Source organism: Lampetra planeri, chromosome 33 (assembly GCF_965212315.1).
Source record: "Lampetra planeri chromosome 33, kcLamPlan1.2.h2, whole genome shotgun sequence".
Lineage (NCBI taxonomy): Eukaryota > Metazoa > Chordata > Hyperoartia > Petromyzontiformes > Petromyzontidae > Lampetra > Lampetra planeri.
Window position 1 is genome coordinate 7,041,434 of NC_136139.1, and position 27,481 is coordinate 7,068,914.

The 27,481-nt window shown below is 48.5% G+C and overlaps 2 protein-coding genes across 2 annotated transcripts in view; one reads left to right on the forward strand and one right to left on the reverse strand.

The window, feature by feature from the left end:
* Nucleotides 1-14,076, forward strand: EXD2 (exonuclease 3'-5' domain containing 2). The gene is made up of 11 exons (XM_078610167.1): nt 1-776; nt 1,494-1,640; nt 2,887-3,221; nt 4,420-4,549; nt 5,964-6,062; nt 6,837-6,999; nt 8,174-8,387; nt 9,671-9,777; nt 11,384-11,519; nt 11,944-12,357; nt 13,122-14,076. Exons 1-11 carry the CDS (start codon nt 399-401, stop codon nt 13,573-13,575), a joined length of 2,577 nt encoding a protein of 858 aa, XP_078466293.1. The 5' UTR covers nt 1-398; the 3' UTR covers nt 13,576-14,076.
* SF3B2 (splicing factor 3b subunit 2) overlaps nt 14,077-27,481 on the reverse strand; it is a 24,412-nt gene continuing 11,007 nt past the window's right edge. The window contains exons 12-23 of the mRNA XM_078610163.1: nt 26,717-26,857; nt 25,885-25,965; nt 24,233-24,460; nt 23,087-23,236; nt 21,191-21,280; nt 20,580-20,687; nt 19,723-19,830; nt 19,270-19,409; nt 19,021-19,122; nt 18,374-18,473; nt 15,717-15,983; nt 14,077-15,434 (exon numbers count right to left, since the gene is read on the reverse strand). Coding sequence (XP_078466289.1) covers nt 15,363-15,434; nt 15,717-15,983; nt 18,374-18,473; nt 19,021-19,122; nt 19,270-19,409; nt 19,723-19,830; nt 20,580-20,687; nt 21,191-21,280; nt 23,087-23,236; nt 24,233-24,460; nt 25,885-25,965; nt 26,717-26,857 — 1,587 coding nt within the window. The 3' untranslated portion in view covers nt 14,077-15,362. The remainder of the gene's footprint in view (nt 15,435-15,716; nt 15,984-18,373; nt 18,474-19,020; nt 19,123-19,269; nt 19,410-19,722; nt 19,831-20,579; nt 20,688-21,190; nt 21,281-23,086; nt 23,237-24,232; nt 24,461-25,884; nt 25,966-26,716; nt 26,858-27,481) is intronic.

The window sequence follows — 27,481 nt, forward strand, 5'->3', positions numbered from 1 at the left end:
CAAACACGTGGGCGATGATGGGGGGGGAAGCAGCATCAGCAGCACCACCACCACCACAAGCAGAAGCAGCAGCAGCAGCACCAGCACCACCAGCAGCAGCAGCAGCACCATCAGCAACAGCATCATCATCGGCAGCAAAATGTGTCCACGTGCCCGGCGAGTAAACGATTAATTACTAAACAATAATTAATTTGTATTTTTACTATTACTTAATGTGTTATTGTTAACGTTTTTTTGACGCTACAGTAATGGCATCGTGGTAATAGTAACATTATTAAAAAAAAGGGGGGGGGGGGGCAACGTGAACATGCATTAGCGAGAAAGAACACGTTCAACCAGTCGGAAAATTCACGAAGCGAGAATAAATTGCAGCCATCATTGCCGATACGGTGAAGACGATGGCCTGGAGAGGAGCTGGAAACGCGATGCTCTCGACCATTCAATCGCCCGGCCTCATCATGAGCTCATCCCGTATCGTGGCCGGGGCTCTGTTGGCTGCTCTGGGCACGGCGGCCGGGATTTATTGCGCGTGGAGGAGGCTCGGCTCGGCACAGGGAGGCGAGGGGACGGGCCCGGAGGGCGACTGTGGTCGTGTTGGTGGTGGTGATGGTGGTGGTGGAGGAGGAGGAGAGGTCACGGAATTGCGGAGCGACTGTGAAGGGGAGGCGAGGTGCGAGCCGGAGTGTGCACGGGGGAAGGAGGGCGACTCGTCGAACATCGAGTACTCCCGAGATACCTCGAGCGCCGGGCTCGAGACTCCTCGAGATCTTCAGCAGGTCGGTATTCTCGCAGCCAAGCGCACCTGCGATTAGCACGAAAGAACACCAGCATGCACACAGTACGTATATCGTCATCATCGGCCAGGGTTAAATCATTGACGGAGCAAGACCTCCTAGCCCCAAGCCGGTCGCCAACCCTCGCTGTTCTGCGATGTGGCGTTCACCCAGCACCTGCTACACCACGAGCTGATTGCATCGTTCCTTAAGCCTTGGCTGAAGCCATCTCGGACGCGTTCCATTCTTCTTTGGCTGTCATTCCGTCGCTATTGACCACTGGCCGTCATCAATTCTAGCCATGACGTGCACTGACCAAGCCCACGTGCTCTTGTTAACAATTTGAATTGTGTATTGAGGTTGTACGCTTTCTAATCCACGCGTTCATCTTTCTAGGTCGGCGGTGCAGCGTGAAATGTGTCGAAGGCGTTGTTACCCAAGACCAGAGCTTAATGTCTCGCTGAACATTTTGCGGATCGCTGGCAGTAGACTGGAGTCGAGACGTGACTTGTAGCCCATAGCTTGATGTGGTATGCCGGGTGGGATAAAGTGTGTAGGTACTGGTCACCTCTTTCAGGACTGTCGCCTCTTATGGCTAAGGATCGAAGAGTAGGCCAAATACAGTAACGCTTTACCGCTCACTCTAGTGGGGGGGGGCATTCCGCCAGCAGTGTGAGTGAGCGAGACATTGCAGCGCTGCACTTTTACTCCCACCGCCAGGTCGCGACTGGCCCCCTCGTCGGCCTCAATGACGCACCGAGCCAGACGGTGGCTCTGGTGGAGACCATGGGCCAGTGGAGCGAAGCGGCCTTGCCTCTGCAGCGCGACCTGGCGACGTACCCAGTGCTGGGCATGGACTGCGAATGGGTAAGCGACCGGCCGGGGTCACTCTGGCTGGTGCACAGAATGTCTTCGCTGTAATGGAGCCCTGACCAAGCGACCCAGGTGGAGTGGTGGGGGGCTTTGTGGATGGGAGGTAGGGCTGGTGCTGTTGGCTGAGTCGCTAGTTGGTTAGGGTTCGGGGAAGGGTTGGTGCAGTGTGTTCGCAACCTGTGATCCGTGGACCACTGCCGGTTCGCAAGGCCCGTGGAAGGTGGTCCGTAGAAACGTTGCGTGTCTGTCTCGCTGTTTCCACACCATATTTTTTTACTGCGTTTTGATCCGTGGGTTCAGAAATGTTGGGAACCACTGGGTTAGGGGAAGCGGTAGGGTCAATAGGAAGGATACTACTCGTGGCTGCTTGGCTCCAGTGTCACTCCGAAAGCAAAAAGAGAAACTTGAAAAGAAATTTGACAAATATCCCAATCTCTGGAGCCTTCTTGGAAGAGAGTTGATTTCCTGGTGGCAGGCCTTTTTGTGGGAAAATAATGAACATTGACATTGCAGTGAAACTTTCCTTCGATCTATGCACATTGTCAGTGAAAATAACTTCTTCGTGGATAATGGCATTAATTTGCTGCCACTTGTGATGCCTCTTATCTGCATTTCGTAAGAGGGTTATATTCAACGCTTCCACGAGACTACTTCTGGGTTCAAATGGATAATAGAGGATCAATTTACCATCACTCCACGTGGCTCCTGTCATCCCTGAAAAGACATGAATAGGACAATTCGCTCATCTGGGAGACCACACTTGATTGACTTTTGTTATCGCCATAAAAATATGGATCACAGTAAAAATCCATCTCTACATGCAGGAGCCTCGATGTATCAAAAGGGGGGGAGGGGGTAGAGGGGTGTGGTAAATAGGATCAGTCGGGAATATGATCATGGATGAGAGAATATATACTGTGCGTTGAACTTCTTTCGTACTGTACCTAGCCAACCGTGTTAATCGGAGGTGCGGGGTAAGGACGACAAACGAAACACAAAAAAGCTATTCTAAAGAAATGAGTTGGTCACTTTGGATTTAAAAGTGCATAGCTCCAGTGGTTTCCTAATATCGGAAGGAAGAGCGTTCCAGACAAATGCAAAAGCGCATCTGAAAGCACGCAATGCAGTGACCATCTTTGTTCGATGGCCAGCCAAACGCCGCTGCTGTGAGGATGACCGGAGTTGGCATGATGGTTTATGCTCCTTGACAAAGGAGAATAATTATCGTCGTTGTCCCCAGGTGGTGGAGGACGGCAGGGCGATGCCAGTCGCCCTGCTACAACTCGCCTCGGCCAGTGGCTACTGCGTGCTGGTGCGGCTCTGCCACCTCAACTCCTCAACCCCCTTCTCCACGACCTCCTCATCCTCCTCTCCCGATCCCTTCTCCTCCACTGCCGTCGACGGTGCAGCGGACCTGACCAACGCGCTGCCCTCCGGCCTACGGGACCTGCTGGCCAGCAGGGCCGTTCTCAAGGCTGGTGTGGGCGTGTTTGACGACGCTCGGCGGCTGGAGAGGGACCGCGGCGTCGCCGTGCATGGCTGCGTCGACCTTCGGCACCTGGCGATCCGGCACGGGTGAGCGATTGGTCGCCCACTTGCGACGGTGGCGGCTGTGGTAAATGCGGCGTCGTCGGGGAACGATCCTCTGTGAGGCGCTGCTTGAAAGGGAATTGGTCAAACGGATAGATGCGTAAAGAATTCTCCTGTAAATTTCGATTTAAAGCTTTTGTGACTGCAGGGATTCATCTTCTTGGTTCTTTTGGTAAAGTCACGTAGAATGTAAATAATAAAATAATAAAAATAAAACATTAAAACGTGACTTTACCAAAAGAACCAAGAAGATGAACCCTCCTGTAAATGTATTTTTAGACTGCGATTCAATCCAGTCGTACTCATCGTTCAGATGCTTTCCTCGTTACTCGTGTATCGCTTCTACCAAAGTCATGCCTTTAATACAACTGCCAATGCTGTGGACTCCAGTGGACGGTGAATTTTACATTGATACCATCGTGGGAATTGTCTTGTCAATGAGGCCAGGTCTCGTATCGTCATACAGCCGTGGAAATGGCCTCTCTCTTCACCTCGTCGCTTTTCAATATTTGTGGCTAAGGAGTTGGGTGATTTCCCAGATGTGCTCCATTAATCCTATTGTTCACTTATTTTTCTCGTGGATAAGGAGAATCCTCCATAAGTGCTGACAAATTTATCATGTTTGAATGGATTTTTTTATCCTGTTGGGATTCATTTGTGGTAAAGACTACATGGATATCGGGAGTTATTTTCGCAAACGGGCCCCGATGAGACTTCCTCTGAGGGCGCTCCCCCCCCATATCGGTGTGGATACGAGGTAGTTTCACAGCAAAATACATGTGCACGTCGAAATCTCTTTGCCAATCCACTGCTGGATAATGGCCTTGCCACATTATGCAGTGGGTCGGGATTATTTCATCCTTCATGTCGGTCAGTGTGGGCTGGTGATGGCAGACGCATGATGCAATGGATTTTGTTGCATCACCCTCTGCTGAAAACGTAGCCCCACAGCAGCCAAGCACTATCCAGGCTCACACCAGCTTGGCTTTCAAGATCTGCCTGCCGAGATTGTGATTTTGTCATGCATATCACAATCAGAAATAAATAAAAACAACACTCTCCTTATACATAATTACAACTGCCTTATAACGGAAACATATAAATGGGAAGCAGTTCTTTTGGACGTGCTGGTTGTACTGTTGTAATGACAACGTTGGTGATGATGCCCACGTTGCACGTGCAGGCGGTGCAAGGGCCGCTGGAATGGCCTGGGCCTCAAAGCGCTAGCGCTCGCAGAGCTCGGCTTGGAGATGGAGAAATCGGCAGAGCAGCAGCAGAGCGACTGGGAGGCTCCGGAGCTCTCGGAGGCGCAGGTGAGACGCCGCTGGGCAGCTGATGTGTCGCTCCACTCACCCGCGCAAGCGAGACGTCGCTAGGCGGGTGACGTGTTGCTCTACTCGTTCGCGCAGGTGAGACGTGGCGAGGCGAGTAACGGCAGAATGACATTGGATTACGAATTATACATGCACATATAGTGACTAACTCGGAGACCGTAAGACTTGGAGGCACTTCTTTATTTAATAAGCACCATTGGGATAACACACTATTTATTAAGGCCGTCGATTGTCAGCGGCACTACTTAGAACAGTTGGTAGGCTGTCTTGACTAGCGGCGCCCCGGGATGGTGAAGACTGAGACGACAACGAGAAGAATGGCGGCGATGGACTTCAGCAGCATGACGGGGATCCCACTTCCAGCAACACCCCCGAGGTCCCCCACAGGGGCCCCTCTTATACTTTCAGCGTGGCCTGCTGATGTCAGGACTGCCGTATGCCGCAGATCCCCTTTTTCGCCAGCAGCCAGCGCTATGCCACTACACGTGTAGTGACATCGCTGGATGTCACTGTTGTGGGTGTAGTACCGGCCCTAGAGGGGCACGGTATGCGCGGGATGATTATGCTGGATGGCACCAGGCTGTAAGTGCAGTGCCGGCCATACAGGACAGGGTGTGTGGGTGCCTACCGAGGGGTAAGGTTGTGTGATGCCATGGCACTCTGGTTGACCCGGGAGGACACGTGACTGGTTAAGTTGACAGAGGGGCCCCAAGAGGGGGCGAGGGGGGTCACGTGATTGGGACCCAGATCCTTCCAGACAGTTCTGGAACGTGGATGTGGCCAAGGGTGGGGAGCCGGCCACACCACAGAGAATATAGTCCGGGTCCCGAGAGGGACCAGGGTTGTTCATCCCGGGAAATAAACCCTTCGTCTACGATCTCCGTTCAACGAGTCTTCCATCACGTGGACCCGGGCAGATGTTGTAGTCCTGGGTCCGTAGTAACAGTTACGTGGTAACTAGTGTAGTTAGCCGGGTGGTCACCATCCTAGGTTGTTATTCTGTTAAGGGGAAGTTACCCCGTGTGTTGGAACTGAATAAATGTGTTGCCTCCAAAGTCTACGTCTGCGAATCGGTTGAACCCATTACACGCGTATAGAATAGGATCATACATTTGAACTTTTGAACACGGCTTGTAATGTTAGATTATAGATGATGGGTTTGAATTTGGATTACAAAGATTACAGGATTGAATGTACCAGCGGCAAAACTTTCATACAATTGGAGTTTTTACGCTTGCGTTACCATCCGCAACAGCCGAGCGCTTAGCTGCTTCCGGGAGTGTGGGCGGCCGCAAAATAGAAATGTGCTTTTTGGCCTGTACCGCTCTGCAGCTGATTTGACATTCTCCGCCGTGCGGTGGTTGCCGCTGCCGCTCTTGCCCGTTCCGCACAGGTGAAGTACGCGGCCGACGATGCCCAGGTGTCTGTGCGCCTGTTCCTCAGTCTGCTGGGCCGCAGCCTGCAGGCGCCGGCGAGTGACACGCTCGGCCGGGTAAACTGCTGGAGCAGCGTGCGAACGCAACGCACAAAGACACGTGCACACGTAGAGACGCACACATGAGATCTGTCTTCATCTAAATTGGTATTCTGTACTCTACATCACGTGGGACACCAGCATAAGGATTTAGGACAAGGATTTGTATCTATAGGCTGCTTCCTAAAATGTTTTGGAAACTCAAGGTGGATTGCATCACCTCTCCTCCATCATGCTATTGCCCAGGTATAGGGAGGAGAGGTTTAGCCTAGGGGACCCCTGATAGCTGCCTCTGTGCAGTACAAGGTAAACGCAGCACTCGGCTGCAAATGTGCATTGGTCCGTCTGTAAGGGGTGATGTTGTTTTTGGTTGTTTTAATGAAGATTTTTTTTTTTTCAAAATATATATATACATACACGTTTTTAGTTTGTAGGTTTATGTTATTTAACCAGGTGTGAACTCCGAGATGTGCAAAAGTTACCTGGGGCATTTGGTGTGATGGTTGTGTAATCCCAATGAACTAATTTTCAAATTTGCCAAATTTGTGTCCTGACGCTGGCACACATTAGCCCACCTTTGCAAGTGACATAAATGGACGTTGAACTTGCAATGTGAAGCCGACGGCGAGTTGTATTCTCGCGCTTTATTACGCACGGCGGTAATAATCGGGGCGGCTGCCAGGCCCCGCCATGGCCCCGGGTGTCTTAAGAGATCTGGGTCTCGGGTGTGCACCACCACGTTGAAGATGCTGACTGCCCCCCCCCCCTCCCCCCCCCCCCCCCCCCCCCCAGAGCGACGAGGAAGAAGACTGTAGCGGCGCGAGCACCAGTGTGGCGTCGGTCGACTCGGGTTGTGGCTCGGAGCTGGCGTCGCCCGCCGGCGTCACGGGGCCGGGGGAGTGCTGGGCGCGACTGCTGTGTCGCTGCGCGGGACTTGTCGACGTCCCCTTCAAAAGTGGGTTCCGCCCTCTCCCTCTTGCACACTTTCTTAACCGTGTTTGGGGATTGTCGTTTTCAACCCCCCACCCAATTGTATCCCGCTTGTGCCGTCGCCATCGCGTCGTGAGGTGAAGAATTAATTCGGAACTCTCGCAGACCAATGCGACCCTTCGTGTTTAGAGACCGGCCGGGAATCGACGTTGGGTGGCCGTTTGACGTCTGTGTTGATGAGAAGCACGAATGGGTCGCGTGTAACGGGGAAGCACGTGGAGGTCGTCGTCTCGATGGTAACGTTACTTTATTGACATTGCACACATCGCCCTTTAAATCCGTTAATTGATGTAAATAACACAGGAAAGGTGTGCTGCTTGCAAATGACAGGAAGGCCCCGAGGGCTGAAATGTGTGACTGTGTTCTTGTTCAGACCATCATTTCCAAAGAATTGAAAAATGTGGTGGTCTGGACAAGGCTGAAGAGCATTGCATCTGAAGTGGTCGTCATAAGACATGCATGCAAGGCAGATGGATGGGAGTTGTGCCTTCCTACTGTTTCTGAGCAACAACAGCAATGCACCTTTGCGTGTTTGTTAAATCTCTTTGTTTCCAGCCTGCACGCAGCTTCCTATTGTGGTGGGGAGGTATTACTTACTGTTAGTAGCTCGGCTTATTGGAGAGTATATTTAGTATACTGATGATACTATGTAATTTATACTTTAGTTTTTTACGTGGTTGTTTAGTAACTGCAGCTACATACTATTAACATTCCTTCCCTTTGTTAATGCTACCCCCATCCCCTCCCTTTGATGCTGCTAATCCTGCATAATGACTTTGAAACCCCCTGCCCACCTCCTACGCATTTCCCATAAATATGCTAAATTCCTCTTGATATGCAATTATTTTGTAAAGGCGCTCTTCTTCCCCCCTCCAACCCAGCTTAAATATACGCTCCAAGCTTGGTGGTGTTTCATTCTTCACCTGAGGGACGGCTGCTTGCGTTGTGGCCGAAACGTCGTGAAAATTATTTTATTATGTTTTAATTTTTATTACTTCCCTTCTACGTGACTTTACCGAAAGAACCAAGAAGAAGAGGTTCCCCATTTACAGAAAGTGTGGACTTTAATTATCCGATCTCCGTGGGACATTGCCGCCGCGCCTCCGGCCTGATGTCCGCCGATTGCGCTGTCCCCACAGAGCTGAACGTGGAGACCGTGGGGAGGCTGCACGTGCGGTCGTCATCCAACGACTCGACGGAGAGCGGCGATGCCGAATCTGTGCCCGCGGAAAATGGGCTGAGTGGCGGTGGTGCCGGCAGCTGCAGCAGCAGCAGCGAGAACATCCACGGTGACAACAACCTCGCCGTGATCGGGATTCCCAAGGTCAAGAAGGAAGGCTTCTTCTCGCCGAGGTGAGTGGCGAGACGACGGATGCTTGTCCGAAATGAAGGGCTTCTCCTGAAGGGTGGCTGCGAAGATGATTGTGTGCAAGTGATGATGGGAGGGGAAAAGTGAAACTGGTCACGTTGGTGGGGCAATGTGAGCAGACAAATGGTGCCGTCAACTGACACCTGAAGATTTTCAAAGGTGGAAAGCATCTGTGATGGGTAAACAACCCTTGGTTATGAGGATGACACCGCTATATATATCTGAGGGTGCTGGGTTCAAGTTTGGCTTTCAATCGCACCTGATTTAAAAGAGATTCTAAAGTTTAGAGACTTAATGGTCTCGGAACCCGAAAATCCGTGAGGTTATATTTGGTTTGCCACGTAATTGGATTTATGCCATCTTTTTGAGAACATTATGTTTCAGTGTCACATACGACGAACACTCTGTTTGTGGCATATAAAAAGTGTGAATAGAGGCTTCAAAAGGAGTTCAATGACATTCTTTTCAGGGGCCGTTCTCTTATAGAGGGTGGTGCACTCTTAGCTGCCAGAGTTCCCAGAATATATCGCGGTTAGTTTATAGACGCATGGGATTATGAACATTTGCCGCTGGCAGTAGTAGTACTCTATACATTTGTGAAGGAGTTGATGTTTGCTGCTGGATCGCGTTCTTTCTGTCAGTAGTGGGGAATCCATGGCCTGCGGGCCGGATACAGCCACACTTCTTTTAACACAGTCCATGGCCACATGCAGCCTACCACTTGGAGAAGTTCCGCAAACGATATTTGGATATATTCGACCCCCCTATTGAATTTGCTGGACTTTGCATTAGTTTACTACGATGTGGTCGATGGTCTGGTCGCTGTTTCCACACTCGCACCACTGGGCCTTCTTTGAATTTCTTCTGAAGGCGGTGGCAGGCGGACCTGCCGTGAGACGTGTTGAGTCGATGTGGACGGCCGTTGTTTTTGGGAAGAGATTCAATCCAGGGGGTTTGTGAGTGGAATTGCCGATCGAATGATTGTTCAGGATGACTGTTCGCCCAAGTTGAGAGCTATTTTCTCCAAGGTGGTAAAGGCAGAATTCATCAGGGCTCTTTGCTCGAAAACGACTTTGGTGATGTCAGGCAACAGCAGTCTTTTCCCGTTTTAAGCTTCAAACCTAATGTCCAACATCCCCCAAACCCTAGTTCTAGGCGTGTATCTACAATCAAGGGCTATTCGTTGGGTTTTTTTGGTACCCAGTGTTCCTTTTGTGAGCTTTTTGTTTCCCGTCGTGCCGCGGTTGTGGCCCTGCGTCTCTCGCAGGAAGTCTCCGCTCTACGACAACTGCCTGCTCAAGGCACCGGACGGGCAGCCGCTGTCGACGTGCGACCGTAAGAAGGCGCAGTGGTACCTCAACCGCGGCATCGCAGGTACTGCCCCTCGAGCTGTCGGCCCAGCGGTGGTGACTCCTGTGTGCCGTCCAAAGAGGCAAACGCTAACTGTGATTTATTTCGATTTAAAGCTTTCGTGACTGCAGGGATTAATCTTCTTGGTTCTTTCGGTAAAGTCACGTAGAATGGAAATAATAAAAATAAAACATAATAAAATAATTCTCACAGACCTGTTCTCCACCTGAGGACGGCTACTTGCGTTGTGGCCGAAAACGTCGTAAGAATTATTTTATTTTTATTATTTTATTATTTCCCTTCTACATGACTTTACCGAAAGAACCAAGAAGATGTGATTTTTTTTTCTTAATAATTTGATATGGAGACCAAAATTACCATTGATAGCAAGGTGTGATGTAGAATATGCTTTGAAAACAAAATGAAACAGCTGTAGAATGTCAATACAAATTTAATATGGGGAGCAGTAGTGTAGTGGTTGGCATGCTGTGTGACGAACCCGGCGACCCGAATTGGATTTCCGGTCACGGCCAACACCAGGTGACGATTATCTGAACTGGTCCTGGGTCCTCCCCTGGTCGACTCAGCCTCAAATGAGTACGTGGTGCGGTGTGAAAAACATCACCACTAGGGAGACAAAGGCGCGGCGCTGGCCACCTACCCCCTCGTGCTGTGCCGACCTTCATAGTTCGCTTAACAGCATTTGCCCCAACAGTCTATGCAGGCTATATGGGGGATCTTTATCTTTGTATACATCGGACTATATACACGAATATTTCTGCCCATGGTGGACACTGCCGATGGTGGACATTCCCCATGGTGGACACACTGGTAGCATTATTGACACCTCCAGGTGGTACTGACCAACCGCTTTGCTCGTGGACTACAGAGGCGGCGCCGTGATCCACCCGGGAACGCTGGCACGAGTGTGTGCCTGCATGAGTGTCTGTGCAAGCACATCTGTTCGTGCATTTACGTGGGTTCAAGTTTATATTTGTTTTAACCAGCTGAGAACTCAAGATATCGGGGGCACGTCCCCAAAATTACGGGCAAAAATAGAAGCAAAATAAATTACAGCAACAAATCAAGGAGAGAATTGGAACAAACAACTGTCGCATGACAAATAGAAAACGCTGCACAGACACAAATCACTGCCAAGCAATCAACTCCGTGCATCACAAGTGGGCTCTGGCAGATTATCCTGAGAATGATTGGGGTACAATTACAAATTTTAATGTTGGGTGCCTGGTGTGCACATGTAGGTGTGTGTGTGTGTGCGCGCAAGTACTCCAGCGTGCGAGTGGGGATTTATGTGCGTGTGTGTACCTACACGACGTTGCGTTTTGGGGGAACAGCAGCGTAGTGGTTGGTGCACTGCGCTACAGATCCCGCTACCCGAGTTCGATTCCCGCCCATGGCAAATATTTTCTCTCCTGGGCCTCCCCTAGGTCGACGCAGCCTTATATTAGTACCTGGTAGTGTGAAAAACCATGAGTACTGGGGCGACAAGGGTGGCTTGTGGTGGTCGCTTTTACCCCCTTGTGTGCCGTAGCCACCCTTTGCTAACAGTGCTTGCCCGAACAGTCTGAAGGCTACACGGGGGATCTTTGTATGTTGTTCGTGTGCTCAGAGCTGGAGAGCCAAGAACCCATGGTGGTGCGGCTGGTGTTTGAGCCGGCCGGGCGCCCGGACTCGCAGCACGACTACTACCTTGGCGTCAAGCGCAACGTGTGCGTGGTGTGCGGCCGTGCCGAGTCTTACGTCAGGTGCGGTGCTGTGCGGTGTTGCGGTGCAGAGTGCTTCTGTTCAGAGGCGTACCCTCGCTTCGCTGGGTCCACAGGCCGCAGGCCTCGGGAGGCGGCACGATGCAATCGATAAAGTTACTCTCGCGACCGCATCATTGCTTAATTTGGTAGAGGGCTTTAATTTCTGCTCTGTCTGTCCCCGGGCACATAACATCTAGTGTTTTCTCTTTTTATATCGTTCTCATATTTTGAGTAGAATGCGTCCAAGGAGGATAACCACCGCGGAGATGGAACGATGAGGTCTGTTCATGTGAATGAGTGAAATGGTTGGTAGGCAGCATTTAATTGAGGCTTATGGGGGGGGTGGTAGGCCTTCAACTGGCTGACAATGACGATAACTACTTGTCCCATCACTGCCGGCGCTTGTGCCCGTGTGCGCCGTCAGGAAAAGCATCGTTCCGCACGAGTACCGCCGCCACTTCCCGCAGCAAATGAAGGACCACCAGTCGCACGACGTGCTGCTGCTCTGCACGCCGTGCCATGCCGCGTCGGCCGCACATGACCTGCGCCTCAAGCGCCAGCTCGCCGACGAGTGTTGCGCCAGCGAGAGTGGCGCTGCTGCCGGCCTCTTCGGGGGCAGCAGAGAAGCGGCGGAGGTGGAAGGGCCCCGCGTCACCGACGACCCCGTGCGGCGCAACGTGAGATCGGCGGCGCGCGCGCTCCTCCGTTCGGGTTCGGCGCTGCCCCCGCACCGGCGTCGCGAGCTGCTTGGCTGTGTCCGCAGCTTCTACGCCGAGCGCTGGAGCCCCGTCGGCAGCTGCCATCAGCTGCTGCAGGAGGCCGCCAAATTGGAGACCAGGTACGTGCGCTCGGGCGGAAAGGGGGTTTAGTTTGAGGTTGGGTCATCACGGCTCCTGGATGAAGGCCACTCCAAGTGGTCACTGTCCCTCATGATCACATGATGTAACACCCTGGCTGACACCTGCACGAGCACGTTTAATCCCTCGACCTCCTTCCTTTTGCCATGCTGTTATTCTCGCTCACCGGCCAATTATCTCCTCTTTATAAGCCCACTTTTCTTAACTGTCAATATTTAACTTGCGTATCTTTTCTTAATGCATGTTCCTGTCTCAATTGAATTCCATGCTTGCATCTCTCAATGCTTATACAGCCATAGATGCGGCTAGGGGAGACTTGGGTGTGACGTAAAACTGCATATTATGATGGTGCTCACAAGAAGCTATCGCCACTCTTTCCCTTGTTTTGGCTGAAGTAAAGTGAAGTTAATTCCAGCACAATTGGGCATTGACGCAGTTATTCCTCGTTATCGCTTTGAGCCAATGATGGAAATTCCACGTTACTATAATGGGGACAAGTATACCCACTTGACCTCCCTCCCGAGTGGTACTATTTTTTTGACTGTAGACGGATGATGGGCTGAGTCAATCCTCAATTGTGATTAAAACTCTGAACCTGACTGGTTTCTAACTAAAATAGCCATACACTGAGATGGCGAGGAAGAGGGTGGAAGTGGGATTGTGGAACGATCTTGTGATATTTCTAACTGGTTGACGACATCTCTCATAATGCTGTCTCTGGCCACCTCCTGCGCCGCACCCTCAGGGTGGTGAACGGGCAGCATGTGCCGCACGGGCTGCGCGTGGTGCAGGCGTACATGCACCAGGGGCTACCCGCCCTCGCCTCCCTGGAGCGTCGCTGGCGCCAGCACTTCCTGGACACAATGCTCCCGCGCCATCTGCCACCCAACTGGTCCGTCACGCACAACCACGACAAGCTGATGCTGCTGCGCTTGGACCCCACCGACAGCACAACGCCGACTAAGAGCATACCAGGAGCTAGCAATGTTTGCACACCGTCCGGCAGTGACAAACCGGTCGCCTTCAGCACGCCAGTCAACGGCAGCACAACAGGGGCCGGTGATAGTACGCCCACAGCACTCGGTGGCGCATCAGCCGTCGTTGCCGACGGTGTTTGCGCCGTAAATGGTCCAACATGCTGCCACGCGCCTGGCACGAACTACCTGCCAGTGGAGAACTTGCGGCCTGGGCAAATGTGACGGAGGCCAACTGTTGCCCACTCGCTGACCAACGTCTACCTCGTGTTAAAAAGCCAGCTCTGGTGCTCTGCCTCCTATCGGGAAAGAGAATGTCTTTTGAAGATGGGTGACATTTCTTAGCCTTGAGAGACTGCATTCCAGTAGCGGCGCTGCCTACAGGCATGGGTCGGCCTAATTTACAGTGAACCCCCAACGGGTGCATAGAAAACTGCTGCGCCATGCGAATGCATTTGCGCTGCGCCAAGTGGAATTACGCTGCGCCAAGTGGAATTACGCGTAGTAAAGCATTAAGTCGTGTGTTTACAGTGTTTGAGCTCAATGAGAAATCAATTATATAAACTTGAAATTATTTGAATTCTGTAACAGTCGGTGGAATTTTTACAGCCTATTCAACTGTAAATAGTAATACTGCTTCTGTAAGAAATACCTGAACTGTGACGCGTCTTCATACTAGTCAAATGTAAAAGCATGTAAAAATAAATATCCTTAAAAGGCAAAATATTAATGTTTTCTGATGTGAATTTTATTGTGTACAACACTTGGGAAATGAACTAAAAAAAACAATCGCGCACGCACAAACACCCACGACTTGCTCTAAATGGAGGCTGCTTGACCATCCCAATGGACTACAGCGCTCCAAGACTGGCGGGAATTTTGCACCCTATGGGGGAAACGTGGGCGGATAATGAAAATTTATAACTCGTCTCTTTACATTAAACATATTTTGATAGTGGACACGGCCAGGAAAACTGTTCCCTGCCCTTGGGATCCAGTCTTATTCATCGTGTGCGGTTTTATGAAGTTATTTGGCCATGAATTTTCAAAAGCCATTGATGTTCGTACGTACAAAGTGATGTTGACTGATGCAAGTAAACTCGCAGCCAAGCCACATCATAGCACTCACATCCATCACCTTTAATTTCTGTCCCAAATGTCAATGATTCAGATGAGTAGACTAAATTAACCTTATGGCATACCCCAGAGTACCCCAGCTCTCAATGTCCGTGATGCAGTAATTTTTAGTTTCCTGATGGTCGGCGATGAGGCAATCGACTCATCTCGACGCACTGTACACGATGCACTGGTGCATAGGAGCGTTCAGGGTTCCGGCGCAATCGTCCTCGCGTTAATACATTGTGGAGTAGCACTGATTTTGGATTGATTGGAACCCCAAACACAGGAGTTGAATACACCCCTGGAAAAAATAGTGTATCAGAAAAAAATTGTCTGCCATTTTGTATTATTTGGTACCCTGGGGTACAGCCATAAGAATCAAATGTATAAACTAAGCGCTTCCCAAAATCCAGTTAAGTCACCTTTCCACGTTTACCATTATGCCCCATTAAAAATCAAAATAGGTTGCACACTACATGCAATTGATTGGTTCACATCCAACCTGATGGCGTTTATAATTGACACCCATTTCATGCTCTACATCAGGTGTTGGATGTTTACCACAAATACCTTGTTTTGGGAAGAAATTTTATAAAAGTGGAAAGGTGACTGGTGGGTCACAAGGACGGGGTTTACCCAGCAAACAAACACTAAATGTATTTGTACACGTGAACAACTATTGGCAGCCATGGAAAGCCAATTGGTGGAACCATGTATGACAAAAAACACAGGTATCATTAGGGCTGTAAAACAAATATTCAGAATGGTTTTTATTTTAGACGAATGCACTGAGGAAACAGACTTGCTGTGGTCCGCATGGGCCAGACTGACACAGAAATAAAATGTGTGTAAAGACAACAGCAAATACTGGGATCCACTGAAGCCAGCTGCCATCAGAACTTGAACTCCTTGTACTTCTTGGCGCTCTTGTTCGCGTCCTGGGCTTGGGCCTTGCGTTTCTTTTGCTGTAGCCAGAGGAAACAAGAACAGGTAAGAGGGTCACTGACGAGAAAAAATGCTACCACAGTCGATTCATGGAAAATCCAACATGCCAAATTTACCTTGAACAAATTGGCTGCAGCAGAGTGCTAACTCATTCACAGCACATTATGCCACGTGGTGAGTGCCAATAAAAAGGTCACCACTTTGTTTGTGGCCACTTATCATTTGTAGTTTTTCCTCCATTTCCTGCATCCGCAGATGTTAACCGCTCACAACGCATGCAACCACACGTGCAGCTCTCTCACCTTCTGCTTGGCAGCATGCTCTGCCACCATGTCGCTGAAGTCCTCCTTCTCCACCTGGGCCTGCTGCTCCCGCACGCGCTCCTCGTACTTGGCAGTCATCGCTGTCGGGTCCAGCTCCAGCTCCTCGGGCGCCAGCGCCACCTCCACGCCCTGCGACTCTCCTGCGCCTCCACCGCCACCTCCGCCGCCTCCACCAATGCCACCGCCGCCACCGGCAACACCGATGCCTCCAGGCCCCGTGCCAACAAGGCCCTTGCGTCCAGTCACCTGTGGGGGTAATCGAAGGGGCGGGCGCCACGATGTTAACACCTGGGATTTGGCGAGACTTGAGCAGTTGCTTAACGATGATGGCTCAAGACAGTGGTGGGGAGAACCGACAAGATCTGCGACTCAGAAATTGGACGCAAACAAAACAGTTTAGAGTGTCAAGTAATGTGGCCTTCCAATAGTATTTGAAAATCCTATTTGGCACTCGGTAAGGAAAACGTTCTTCATCCCCGGATTAAGGTCATCACTGCCAATAGTTGCCGCACAATTTTCTATTGTTTTGTAGGCAGAACGTCACCCTGTCCTTAATGTCCAAGTTGCCGTGTTCGCTTATAGTTAAGTGTTGCCGGTGAAGAATTACAATTTCTAAACATTTTCCATATCTTAAGTCATTTCATGACCACTGTACCAATGTAGATCAATGAAGACCAATTTTTGGCAAAGGCACGCGCACGCTCAGTCATGGTGCTCTCGGTTAATTAAGGGCTCGTAGAATGCAACTTGGGTTTATGAAGCATCTTAAAGGCATCGCGCGCAGAGGCACTGCACTGGAACGAAGAGGCGATATGAGATGATGAAGCTATTTTAATGGTAAAGACCTAAAGCGCTTACGCGCCAATTTAAAAAAATCATTTCGGAACTGCTGGTTTAATGAGGATCAGAAAAAGGCCCAACCCAAAAAAACCAGACGGTGTTACCTTGTGGATGCATAGCTAAACTGTGCGTGTGGTAAGACTGACGCAATTGTGAGGTGTTGTTTATGAGTAAATGGACTTTGAAGACGCTACAGTTAAGTGTGCCATTATGGCACGTGACATCGCTGTGAATGCCGCTATCTGTATAAACCTTGGCTCTGCATCTACAACAGCTGTTTCTGTCGGCACCTCTTACTTAAGGTGGTATTTTAACGAGGGTTTACACACTCGTTTAACAACCCCTTTTGTGTTTAATAAGACCAATTACTTTATAGTGTAGCCGCTGGATATAAACACTCCCCCTTAGCAATAAGGCAGGAGTACTTGCATGCTAAGTTACTCCTTGCCATTCGCCCACCAGTATAGCGTAGGGTGTGTTGCGGAGATCGAAACGGATTATTTTTCTGCTATAAATTTCCACGTGATAAGCCACTTTGTTGAGCTATAATTTGTGGCCAAGTCGCTTCTGAAATATAAGGTCAGTGGGCTTTACCTGGTAAGATAGATTTTTAACGTAATTCTGTTTACCTTTCCTATACTCATTTACACTATGAGATCTCTTTTACCAGTGGCAAAATATAATGGTAGGTTTTTACCCTTTTAACTGGTACAAAACTGACACCTTTATTCAAGGCATCATGTTTGCAATGACCACAACACAAGTAGTCAATAAAGCAAACAAAAAGAAGCAACTCTGATAAGGATAATAATATGCACTGTCCTTGAAGTTGATTGGCCCACACCCGAGACGGCTTTCTTTAGAGCCTAGTCCCCATTGGTGTAGGGCCAGATGACACCAGAAGGCGTACAACTCAAAAACAGTGCAATATCAGAGTATTGAGAGTTCGGGGTAAACATTTACACTATGAGATCTCTTTTACCAGTGGCAAAATATAATGGTAGGTTTTTACCCTTTTAACTGGTACAAAACTGACACCTTTATTCAAGGCATCATGTTTGCAATGACCACAACACAAGTAGTCAATAAAGCAAACAAAAAGAAGCAACTCTGATAAGGATAATAGAAGCAACTCTGATAAGGATTTATTGACTACTTGTGTTGTGGTCATTGCAAACATGATGCCTTGAATAAAGGTGTCAGTTTTGTACCAGTTAAAAGGGTAAAAACCTACCATTATATTTTGCCACTGGTAAAAGAGATCTCATAGTGTAAATGTTTACCCCGAACTCTCAATACTCTGATATTGCACTGTTTTTGAGTTGTACGCCTTCTGGTGTCATCTGGCCCTACACCAATGGGGACTAGGCTCTAAAGAAAGCCGTCTCGGGTGTGGGCCAATCAACTTCAAGGACAGTGCATATTATTATCCTTATCAGAGTTGCTTCTTTTTGTTTGCTTTATTGACTACTTGTGTTGTGGTCATTGCAAACATGATGCCTTGAATAAAGGTGTCAGTTTTGTACCAGTTAAAAGGGTAAAAACCTACCATTATCTTTCCTATACTTTACACTCCTATTGTGTGTTTTGTATTGTTTGTTGTAATGTTCTGACCCACCCCTACTGGACATCTGTGAAAAAGTGCTTTATAGCACATCGGATTCCCCCAGTATAAATATTCTCATTCTGTGGTGAAATAATTGCGTGCTTATATAACACGCTTCGACTGTGCTCATACAACGAGAGGTAATGATGCAGCAATGGACAGCTGTGGCTGCGCCGTGCGGGTTCCCCACCGTTGACATGTCGTAGATGTGCGCGGAACCCATCATGGCAGCGCCAACGCCAATTCTCTTTTCGGGCAGCGGGATGAAGAGCTGCTGCGGTGTATCCCCACTGCATCACACAAACGCCGAGTCGGGAGAAACAAATGTTACGTGGCGCGAGCATGACGAAGCATTAACGTGCGCGCGTGCGCCAGACGCCCAACGGCGAAGGTGTTTCACTGCTCAAATTTCAAGCAAAACGGAGGTGGCTAGGTCGCTCGGACATCGTAGCGCGGAGCTGGCCTGTAATTGCCTCAGCCTAGCCACCAATGACTGAACAGAAAACCGATTGCTTTGAATTCGATGCCACACATAATTTGGCGGAATTATGGCTCTAGGAATTCAAATTATATTTCTGATTCTCATGCGACAAACAATACACTCGGTGGCGGGGTGGGGCAGAAGTGCTGCCTCCTACTGTGTGGACCAGAGGTCACGTGATAGGATGTCAGAGGTAGTAACTCTGTAATATGCACTTCCACGGACCGTTCTGTCACATCAAGCGTTGCACTTCTCTGTGAGAGTTCCAAATGGATACTTTTTTTTGTCGCATAACACTGATAAAATTAGGGCAAAAATCCAAAAAACAATATCCTTGCAAATGCAGCTCTCCTTACCCATCCATGAGCTCCTCAATCTTCTTTTTCCTCAGCTCGATCATGTCCGGTGTCTCCATGCCGGTCGGCACAGATGCAAAACCGCCAGGCGTCACGAGGCCGCTGCACAGAAAGAGAAGATGGGGGGTGTGGCGAAAGGGACGGTGACACAAGGCAGAGCGTTATACAAGAACGGACACGCCAGGACGCGAGGATCAAAGCAGCTGGCTCACCATCGTGACGATGCGCCGCCAAAGAGGTTTCTCATACCTGTCGGCGGGCGTGATGAGGCCGGATGCGTCTGGCGCCTCATCCTCGCTCTCTTCCTCCTCCTCTGAAGATTCTTCCTCATCAGAGGCCTCCAGTTCTCCCCAGGGGGTGCGGTCCATGTCCTCCTCCTCCGCCTTCTCCTACTCGCCGCAACAGGGTTACAGCGTCGAGTCAGCGCGAGCGTGAGGGGTAAACTCTCTACGTGACTTGACCGAAAGAACCAAGAATAGAGTAACTGATACAGAATCCTAAATGTAGACCAGGAATCAATAAAAAAGCTCCGAAATGTCTTCGTGTGAGAAAGCCGCAAGATCTCTCTAAAGCCACTTGGACAAAACCGTCATCATTCAGGAAACACAAAACATCGCCAGACTGAGTCCCTAAGTTGGTAACAATGGGAGTGAACGTGCGGCGATGGGTGCAACCTCCCGTAGACCCGAGCGAGTGGAGTACCTGGAAGTCCTGTGCGCTCACACCGAACACGTCACCGTAGAGCGGGCGGCCCATCTCGTCCACGGGCGGTTTGCCCCAGCCGCCGGCGTGGTATCCGAACGTGCAGCTCTACCCGCACCAACGCGGCGCACAGAGAAAACATAACATGGGTGAGCGGGTGAGCAAGTGGCGCCGGTGAACAAACTGAACAAATTCTCAAATCAGCAATAGCTCAACAGTCGTAGAAGAGAGACATGTGTACTGTTGGTGATGTATGTATGTTGAACTTCTTTTGCACTATATGTAGCCAATCAGACATGCAGGGGAAGGACAACAAACTAGAATAAAGACTATGATCCCCTTACTGTAATTGAAACGTCTAATTAAAACATAAACTCGTGTGCCCCAACCTATTGTCACGAGTGTTAATTTTTCTTAGGCACCTTACTTGTGCTGAAACATTGTCTGCATACTTGTGCAATGTCTGATGAAGTGTACAAAGTGGTCAGTAAGCTAGCCCAAAACATATTTGGCTGACCCGTGACTTCCTCCCAGTCAATGTCCTGTAGCCTCAGAGTGGACCGAGACTATCAGAAGCCCCATGGTGACACCACTGCCACCTAATGGAAAATGGTAGTTGTGGTATTAATTACTTCAGTGTTTGTGACTGTGTAAGTATCAATGCCTTCCCAAAATAGTCTGCGATATTTCTAACCAAATGAAAGTGTAACAAAAAAGACAACAATTGTTAAAGAGTATTATTTTTTCGCTGTTAAAATAAAAAACGCAATCGTGTATGTGAACAACAACAACAAGGCAACGACAATGACGGCGATAACCACGGTGAAGAATGCGATGACGAGTGAAGGTGCACTCACCTCGGGGATGGGCGAGTTGAGCCCTGGGATCTTGAGGTTGGGATACGATGGTGGTGGGCCATAGCGCTGCATGGCGATAAGCCAGGGGGGTGGCACCTTGGCACAGTTCTGTGGACAAGGGAGAACAGTGGCTCAAAGCTATGCCTCTTAAGTCGAAAAGCATTTAAAGAGAGTTTTAACCTGGTTTAACGTTGTAAAATGAATCGAGTAACAAGCCTGCTTTCCAAGTGAAACCCGTGTTAAAACACAACCGAATTTATTTGGGTACAATAATCAGACGGAACAAAACAAGTAAATAATATTAGGTAAACAAAAACCATCACAAATAATAAACAATGTCTAAGTGGTACTAAATACTTGCTACATAGCTTAACATTATTAAAGTCTTAAATACATACAGACAAGCATTAACTCCAACCCAGCATCAATAGCGCTGAATTAAAGTCGAGTGATGATAGTAATCATAATAAAGCTTATCATCACGATAACAGTGATGATGGTACGGACGATGTTTATGATTGCAACGGTAATAAATTGGGCTGATTGTAATGATAGCGATTATGATGATGGTAAAGATGAGGGCATGTGTGTCCACAGTGGGGACTCCTCACCAGGCCGATGGGCATGCCGAGTGCGATCCGCAGATCGTCCGACAAATCACCCGGCTTCTTCTCCTTCAGGCGCGTCTCAAACTCCTTTCCCTGCGCGCAGCCACATCCACACCCCAAGTTAATGTTAGGACACACTGGCCACAAATGTATATGATTCACTTCTTTTGTACCGTACATAACCAACTGTGCTAATCAGAAGAGCGGGGGAAGGACAAAAAACGAAAACAAAAAGCTATTCTAAAGAAATGAGTTTTCAATCTAGATTTAAAAGGCCATATCTTGAGAGGCTTTCTAATATCGGAAGGAAGAGCATTCCAAACGACCACAGAAGCGCATCTGTGAGGATGACCGATGTTTGCATGATGGTTTATGCTTCTTGATGAGATCAGCAAAGTATTGTGGTTCATTTGTGGCAATCTTTGGAGATCGTAATCAACCAGGCTATGCGTTAACTGTGTGTTAGCCGACTCTGTGTTGCACAGCATTACATTTCCCAAAAATGTTTTTGCTAAATTTTGTTTTCTCAAACTGCCTATTTCCCTCTCTAAAACTTACCAGGATCTCATAGGTCTATTTGCTCTTTCTCTCCCTCGGTTGCTTCGGGGTGGATTTCCACACAACTCTCTCAAAAATGTTCCAGTCTAGTTGGGTCTTTCAGTGACATGCTAATTTCTCTGCTCCAGCAGCTGCTCCAGCAGACCCACCTCTCTCTCTATTTAAGACCTCGAAAGAGAGGCAGGCATTGGGTCTCTGTATGTCTATGTTGTGTGTCTCTCTGTGTGTCTCTGTGTTGTCTCTCTCTGCTTGTGTCTGTCTGTGTGTCTCCATGTCTGTGTTTCTACCTGATGACGGTTGCTTGTGTTGCAAACGAAACGTCGTATTCTATTATTTCATTTATTTTCTTTCTACGTGACTTTACCGAAAGAACCAAAGAGTAATTCCTGCAGTCACGAAAGCTTCAAATCAAGCTTGAATCGAGGAAAAATCATGCATATGCATGAATTCTATAAAGCTGTTCAAATTAGCAGCATGGAAGCGAACCAGGTAGCCTTGAGGTCAAAATGTATTTGCAAAGTTCTTTCCCTCTCATTTGTGTCTGCGATTTGAGCAACCCTGAGATTAGTTTGGCCGGTTTCAATTAGGCAAGTCCTTAACAGCCACGCAACTTTATACTAAAATGTTTATACTGGATTAACTCTACGGCCGTTATCATGCCAGTGCAGGCAGATGGACAGACAGAGCTAATACATACACGTCACCAACCTTAGTTTGAAAGCGTTAAAAACATTTTATCATCAGGCATGTCATTATAATGCTTTAATGTTACTGCAATGACTTCACATTCCTACAGGATAGAAAAATGCCGCGGCGGCATGGTAACACTCGGCCAACATGCTTCACGATAAAATAGTTTTCGTTCCCATTAACAAAGCCTAAAATTCACATCTAACAGCATGGGACAATCAGTCTAATTTCTCACTCGATATTTTACAGAACGCTTCTGGCTGTGTATATCACGTGTCACATATGTGGCTTCTTGACGTCAGATATCTGTGCGTCCTTATTACAGTTCAACTTAACGGTAAGAAAGTTAAATTCGAGCACTATGCTAAGTAAGGCCATCTGGTAAGCATGAGAACCATTCTCGCACACACCACCCGAAGCGGTGAGATGGATGTGGGGCGCCAAAATAATTACCGGAACGACGTTCCAGACCGTTCCGGCTGAAATTAAGCACTGGCCTAACCATGCATCTACGAGATAAGAGCAACCTGGTTTTTCCGAGTTGTATCCTCAAGTGAGTCCAAGTTCCCTGGTGTGACCTGAAACAACGTGTGGCTTGGGCTGTACCAAGTGGAGGGTGGAGAGGTGGGGCCGGTCGCACGGTGTGCTCACCTCGTAATAGAGGTCCCCATGGATGGTCATCTTGGGCTTGCTCTGCCACTTGAAGAAGGCGTCGTGCAGCTTCTGGTAGTCGATGTCGATCTTGCCGAGCTTTGGCCGAACCTTCTCGCGCATCTTCGACTTGAGTGTCTTTTGGTCCTCCTAACCGTGCCGAATAACAGGGGGCCAAGGGTGCAGACCAAGATAGGGGGGGGAAGGGAAATAAATCACCTGCCGGTTAAAAAAGGTCTCAAGCTGTGATTTTAAGCAATGGGACTTCAGTTCTTGAATCTGGAAATGTATCCTCGAAGGGAAATGTACACATGTATGTTGAACTTAATTCGCACTGTACGTAGCCAACTGTGCTAATAGGAGGTACGAAACAAGTAAGATTAGGCAATACCGCAACGATTTAAATGTTTCACTACAATTAATGGGTCACAACCAATAACCTAACCAAAGCTTGAACTTGGATTCTTAGGATTTGTTCTTTGTTGGCCATTATGTAACAATATAAAACTACTAGTACATCACCTCCACCCACATTTCAACATTCTCCCAGTTTCCTCGTCATAAGGCAGCTCATTCAAAATTCCATTCTCCCACTCGAAATCCATCAAAATCATCTCATTGTCCTTACTCTATGCCTCTGATGAAGGATCATTATCAAAAACACTGCCCAACTGGACACTTTTCTGTAATTTGCCAGTGTCAAACCCAAGGGTGGGAAAATTCTCTCAATCAGGTGTTCTTTTGTCTCCATTGTATTTCAATCGTGCTATCGGTGTCATGTCATGCAAAAAGAAAATGACATTAAAAAAGCTTGCAGAAAGCAGTGCGCCATTTGTATCAGCAAACAACCCTTCAAAGATGACGACAGAGATCTACACTTGTGGAGTAATTTAAAGAGGTCTTCGGATCCAAAATCGACGCACACCAATTACACGCCCTTCAGAGAAGGTTCGTCAAATGTCATCTCGACCGAACAGTTTTTAAAAGTCGAATTAAGCAACAAACCATATTTGACAGAACGGTCTTTTTAGTGCAGTCACTGGAGAACCAAACTAAGACCACTCGATGCACAACCCTGCAAGCGGTGCTAGCGCCGTGCCACCACACTGGCCCACGTGCAGCCATTCGCCCCCGTCGCTGTCTCACCTTCTCCTGCAGTGCCTGCCTCATCTCCATGATACCCGTGCGCTTGATGAAGTCAGGGAGGTCGAAGGGCGGCTTCTCTATGCCGCGTTTGCCCTGCAGGTACTTGCGCTTGAAGCACCAGTGGCGCGGCACGGGCACCGTGTTGCGCGTCGACTTGAGCTGCACGAGCAGCTTGGGGTCGCGCGCCGTCACGTCGTGCATCTCCACCACGTCCGGTCTCATCACCAGCTGCGAATTAGAATAACGATGATGATGATGATGATGATTCCAATGATGAAGCTGAATGTCCGTTCACCTGGGTGTGGCTCATCATGTGTGCCGCAAAATGAAGCGTGCTTGGTGGCCGCTGCGGGTTTTTATTCGGAAAATAAACAGGTTGGTAAAATTCATGCATGTCCATGGATTATGTGACGCTTTTCGACACGTGCGTGTCTTCAGAAATATTTACTTAGCAGTATGGAAGTCGATGTCAGGGCATCACTTTGGGTAAACGTTTGATCAAATTGTCTGATTTTCAATTGGGTGTGTCCTTAATTGTAAACAATTTTACACCAATGTTTTATTAATCTTGGACCATCCTTACAATCCATAAAAAAACTCACTTTCCTCTATGCAGGTGTTCACTTATCCCATGAAAAGCCCTGAGCTAATTACCCCGTTATGTGTGGAGTTCCGCAATTTCATTTTCAGGTGTGTCCTGCAGGGAGATGCATGCTATGTATTTCTGAGCTACGCTTTCCTCCACAGGATGATGAAGGGGGGCGGCGGGGGCTCGACTGCACAGATAAAATTGATAACCTGCATTCGTCCAACCGCTCAATTATTTCACACGCGTCAAATACTACTTTACACATTCGGACGACGACTTAATTAACAAGCGCGCAGGTCGATTGACTGGGGCTGAACAGTAAATCATTCTAAAGTGGCCCGGTACGCAGCTTGTCAATCGGCCAATCGTCTTCACCCATTCAAAACCACTTTGCTCGTCCAGACAAATCGACCACGCCCATGATCTAAGCCGAGAGTAAGAGTCTTCAACTCAACATTAAGCCCTCGGAGGCAGCCCCTCACTTGAGAAAACAGGTGGGCGTTAAATGACGCACTCCGAGGCACAAAGAGCACATTGCCGCAAATCAATGGTTTGTCTCTCTCAGCTTTCATCGGATGTACACACCAAAATACGCCAAGGGGGGTTGGGTATCCACAATATACCCCACAAAAAATCGATTCGCACTTAGCAAACTATTTTTAAGCGTGTAGCAATTTTGACAACTGGCCTAAAAAGGGTAAGTGCTGGATAAGAAGTTGATCCCGCGGCCTTATTATGTGTGTGGTATTTCTCTGGCTCTTCTTGTTGATGTTAAGAATTTTATATATGCGGTACCAGCCTTCAAAGACGCTCACAAATAGCTTATTAGGAAGCCACTCGAGATATGCACTTTTAAATCTACATTCAAAACCAAGTTCTTTAGAACTGCTTTACGTGTTTAGTTTGTTGTCCTTCCCCACACCTCCCATTAAGCATGGTTGGCTATGTACGATGTGATAGAAGCTCGCCCCAACAGCCAATGTAGATTACAGGAGGAGGCCTCTGTCTCAGTTTGAAAGCGTTGGAGACGGGGAGCCAGCAGGCGGGGAGCATGGCTTCTCACCTGCTTGAGCTCGGCGACCGTCAGCCGGTTCATGCGCCGTAGCTTCTTCTTCGACAGCTTCGGCTGCGACTCCTTCTTATCCTGCAAAAGAGTCGAGCGTTAAGCACCACGGTGCCCCAGCCGCAGACGACGTGACGGTGTCGTGAGCCATCATCAACCATCCCAATCGGAGGTGAGCGACTGACATGAGGGACACAGCGATATCCGTAACAATAACACTGTTCCCCACTGGCACTTTACCTGAATCCATCCACAGTGCCAACTATTCCACTCACCGACAGCCTGTGTACCTAGTATCCATGTATCAATTAACCCCCATTACCCCCATAAATCATCAGTTGACCTTGTCACTATTTGGGGTGCGATTGAATTCAAGAAGACATTTTCTTGTTTTATTGTCACCTGTTCGATTTTTATGCCTTGTTTGCAGTTTCCTTGACCTCATGAGCCTAAAGATAGCATTGTCATATAATTTTAATACATTTTACATACAAATTCTGACACTTACAAGTCCAAGCATGTATTGCGTGCTTAAGATTAAATCAATGTAATCTAAATAAAGCATACAACTATATAACAAACGAACTCTACACACCAGCCACTGATAGCCTGTGAGTAAAACCTACATGAATATACCTGCTTGCAGTTACGAATAAACCTCGTTTGAGCGTGGTTTAGATGAGTCAGCTTTTCACGTGGCTACAGGCCATAAGAAATGCAGCCGCGGGCCGTATCTGGTCCATGGGACGTATGTTTTCCACCCTTGCTACGCTGGGCATTGTGGCCTACGGGCATGTGAAAGTTGAACGCCGCCGCACTGCAAGGCACTCACGTCGTCGTCATCATCGTCGTCGTCATCGCTGTCTCTCTCCCGCTCGGGCTCCTTCTTCTTCTTGGCGGCTGCCTCCTGTTCCAGGCGCCCTTTCTCCTTCTCCTTCTCGGCCTCCTTGTCCTTTTTCACCTCCTCAGAGAGCTGCGGGAGGGGAGGGCGGAGGGGCGCACATCGTCACGAGCAGCACTCAATTTCAGGCACATCTTTAATCGGCTGTTGCTTTGGATTTTTTTAATGTTATTCTCAAAGACGGAATATAGTGAATTAAGGGGCAAACCAAATTTTATTTAGTGGCTCTTTTGTGCAGTCATGAGTGACCAGATTGAGACCATCAACTACACTTGAGAACCCCGTTTCATCACAGACAGCTGAAAGTCTGAGTTGAACCAAGTATCTCAGCAGTACCAGCTCAATGCTCTGACCAGAGCCACCCATCCTGAACGGAGTTTGAATTTTTATTTGCTATGCAGCACTTATTATATATATTTTTTCTTGTAAGGCAGTGTTTTTGGCAATTGTCTTTAGTTTTGTTGTTGTTAATTATGCTTGTACACCATGCCAATGGAACATCACCAGATGATGAGGTTTAATATAGGAGCGTTAACGTATGTTTTCTTCATCATTTATGGAATAATCAGTTCCAAAAGTTAAGGAATCGATGCGAGCATCCAGCTTAGTTTTAGTAGCGACCGAACCAATTGGCATGCACAAACATTCAAACTGCATGGCTAGTTCGAATCCGATCTCGTCATTTGACAATGACAT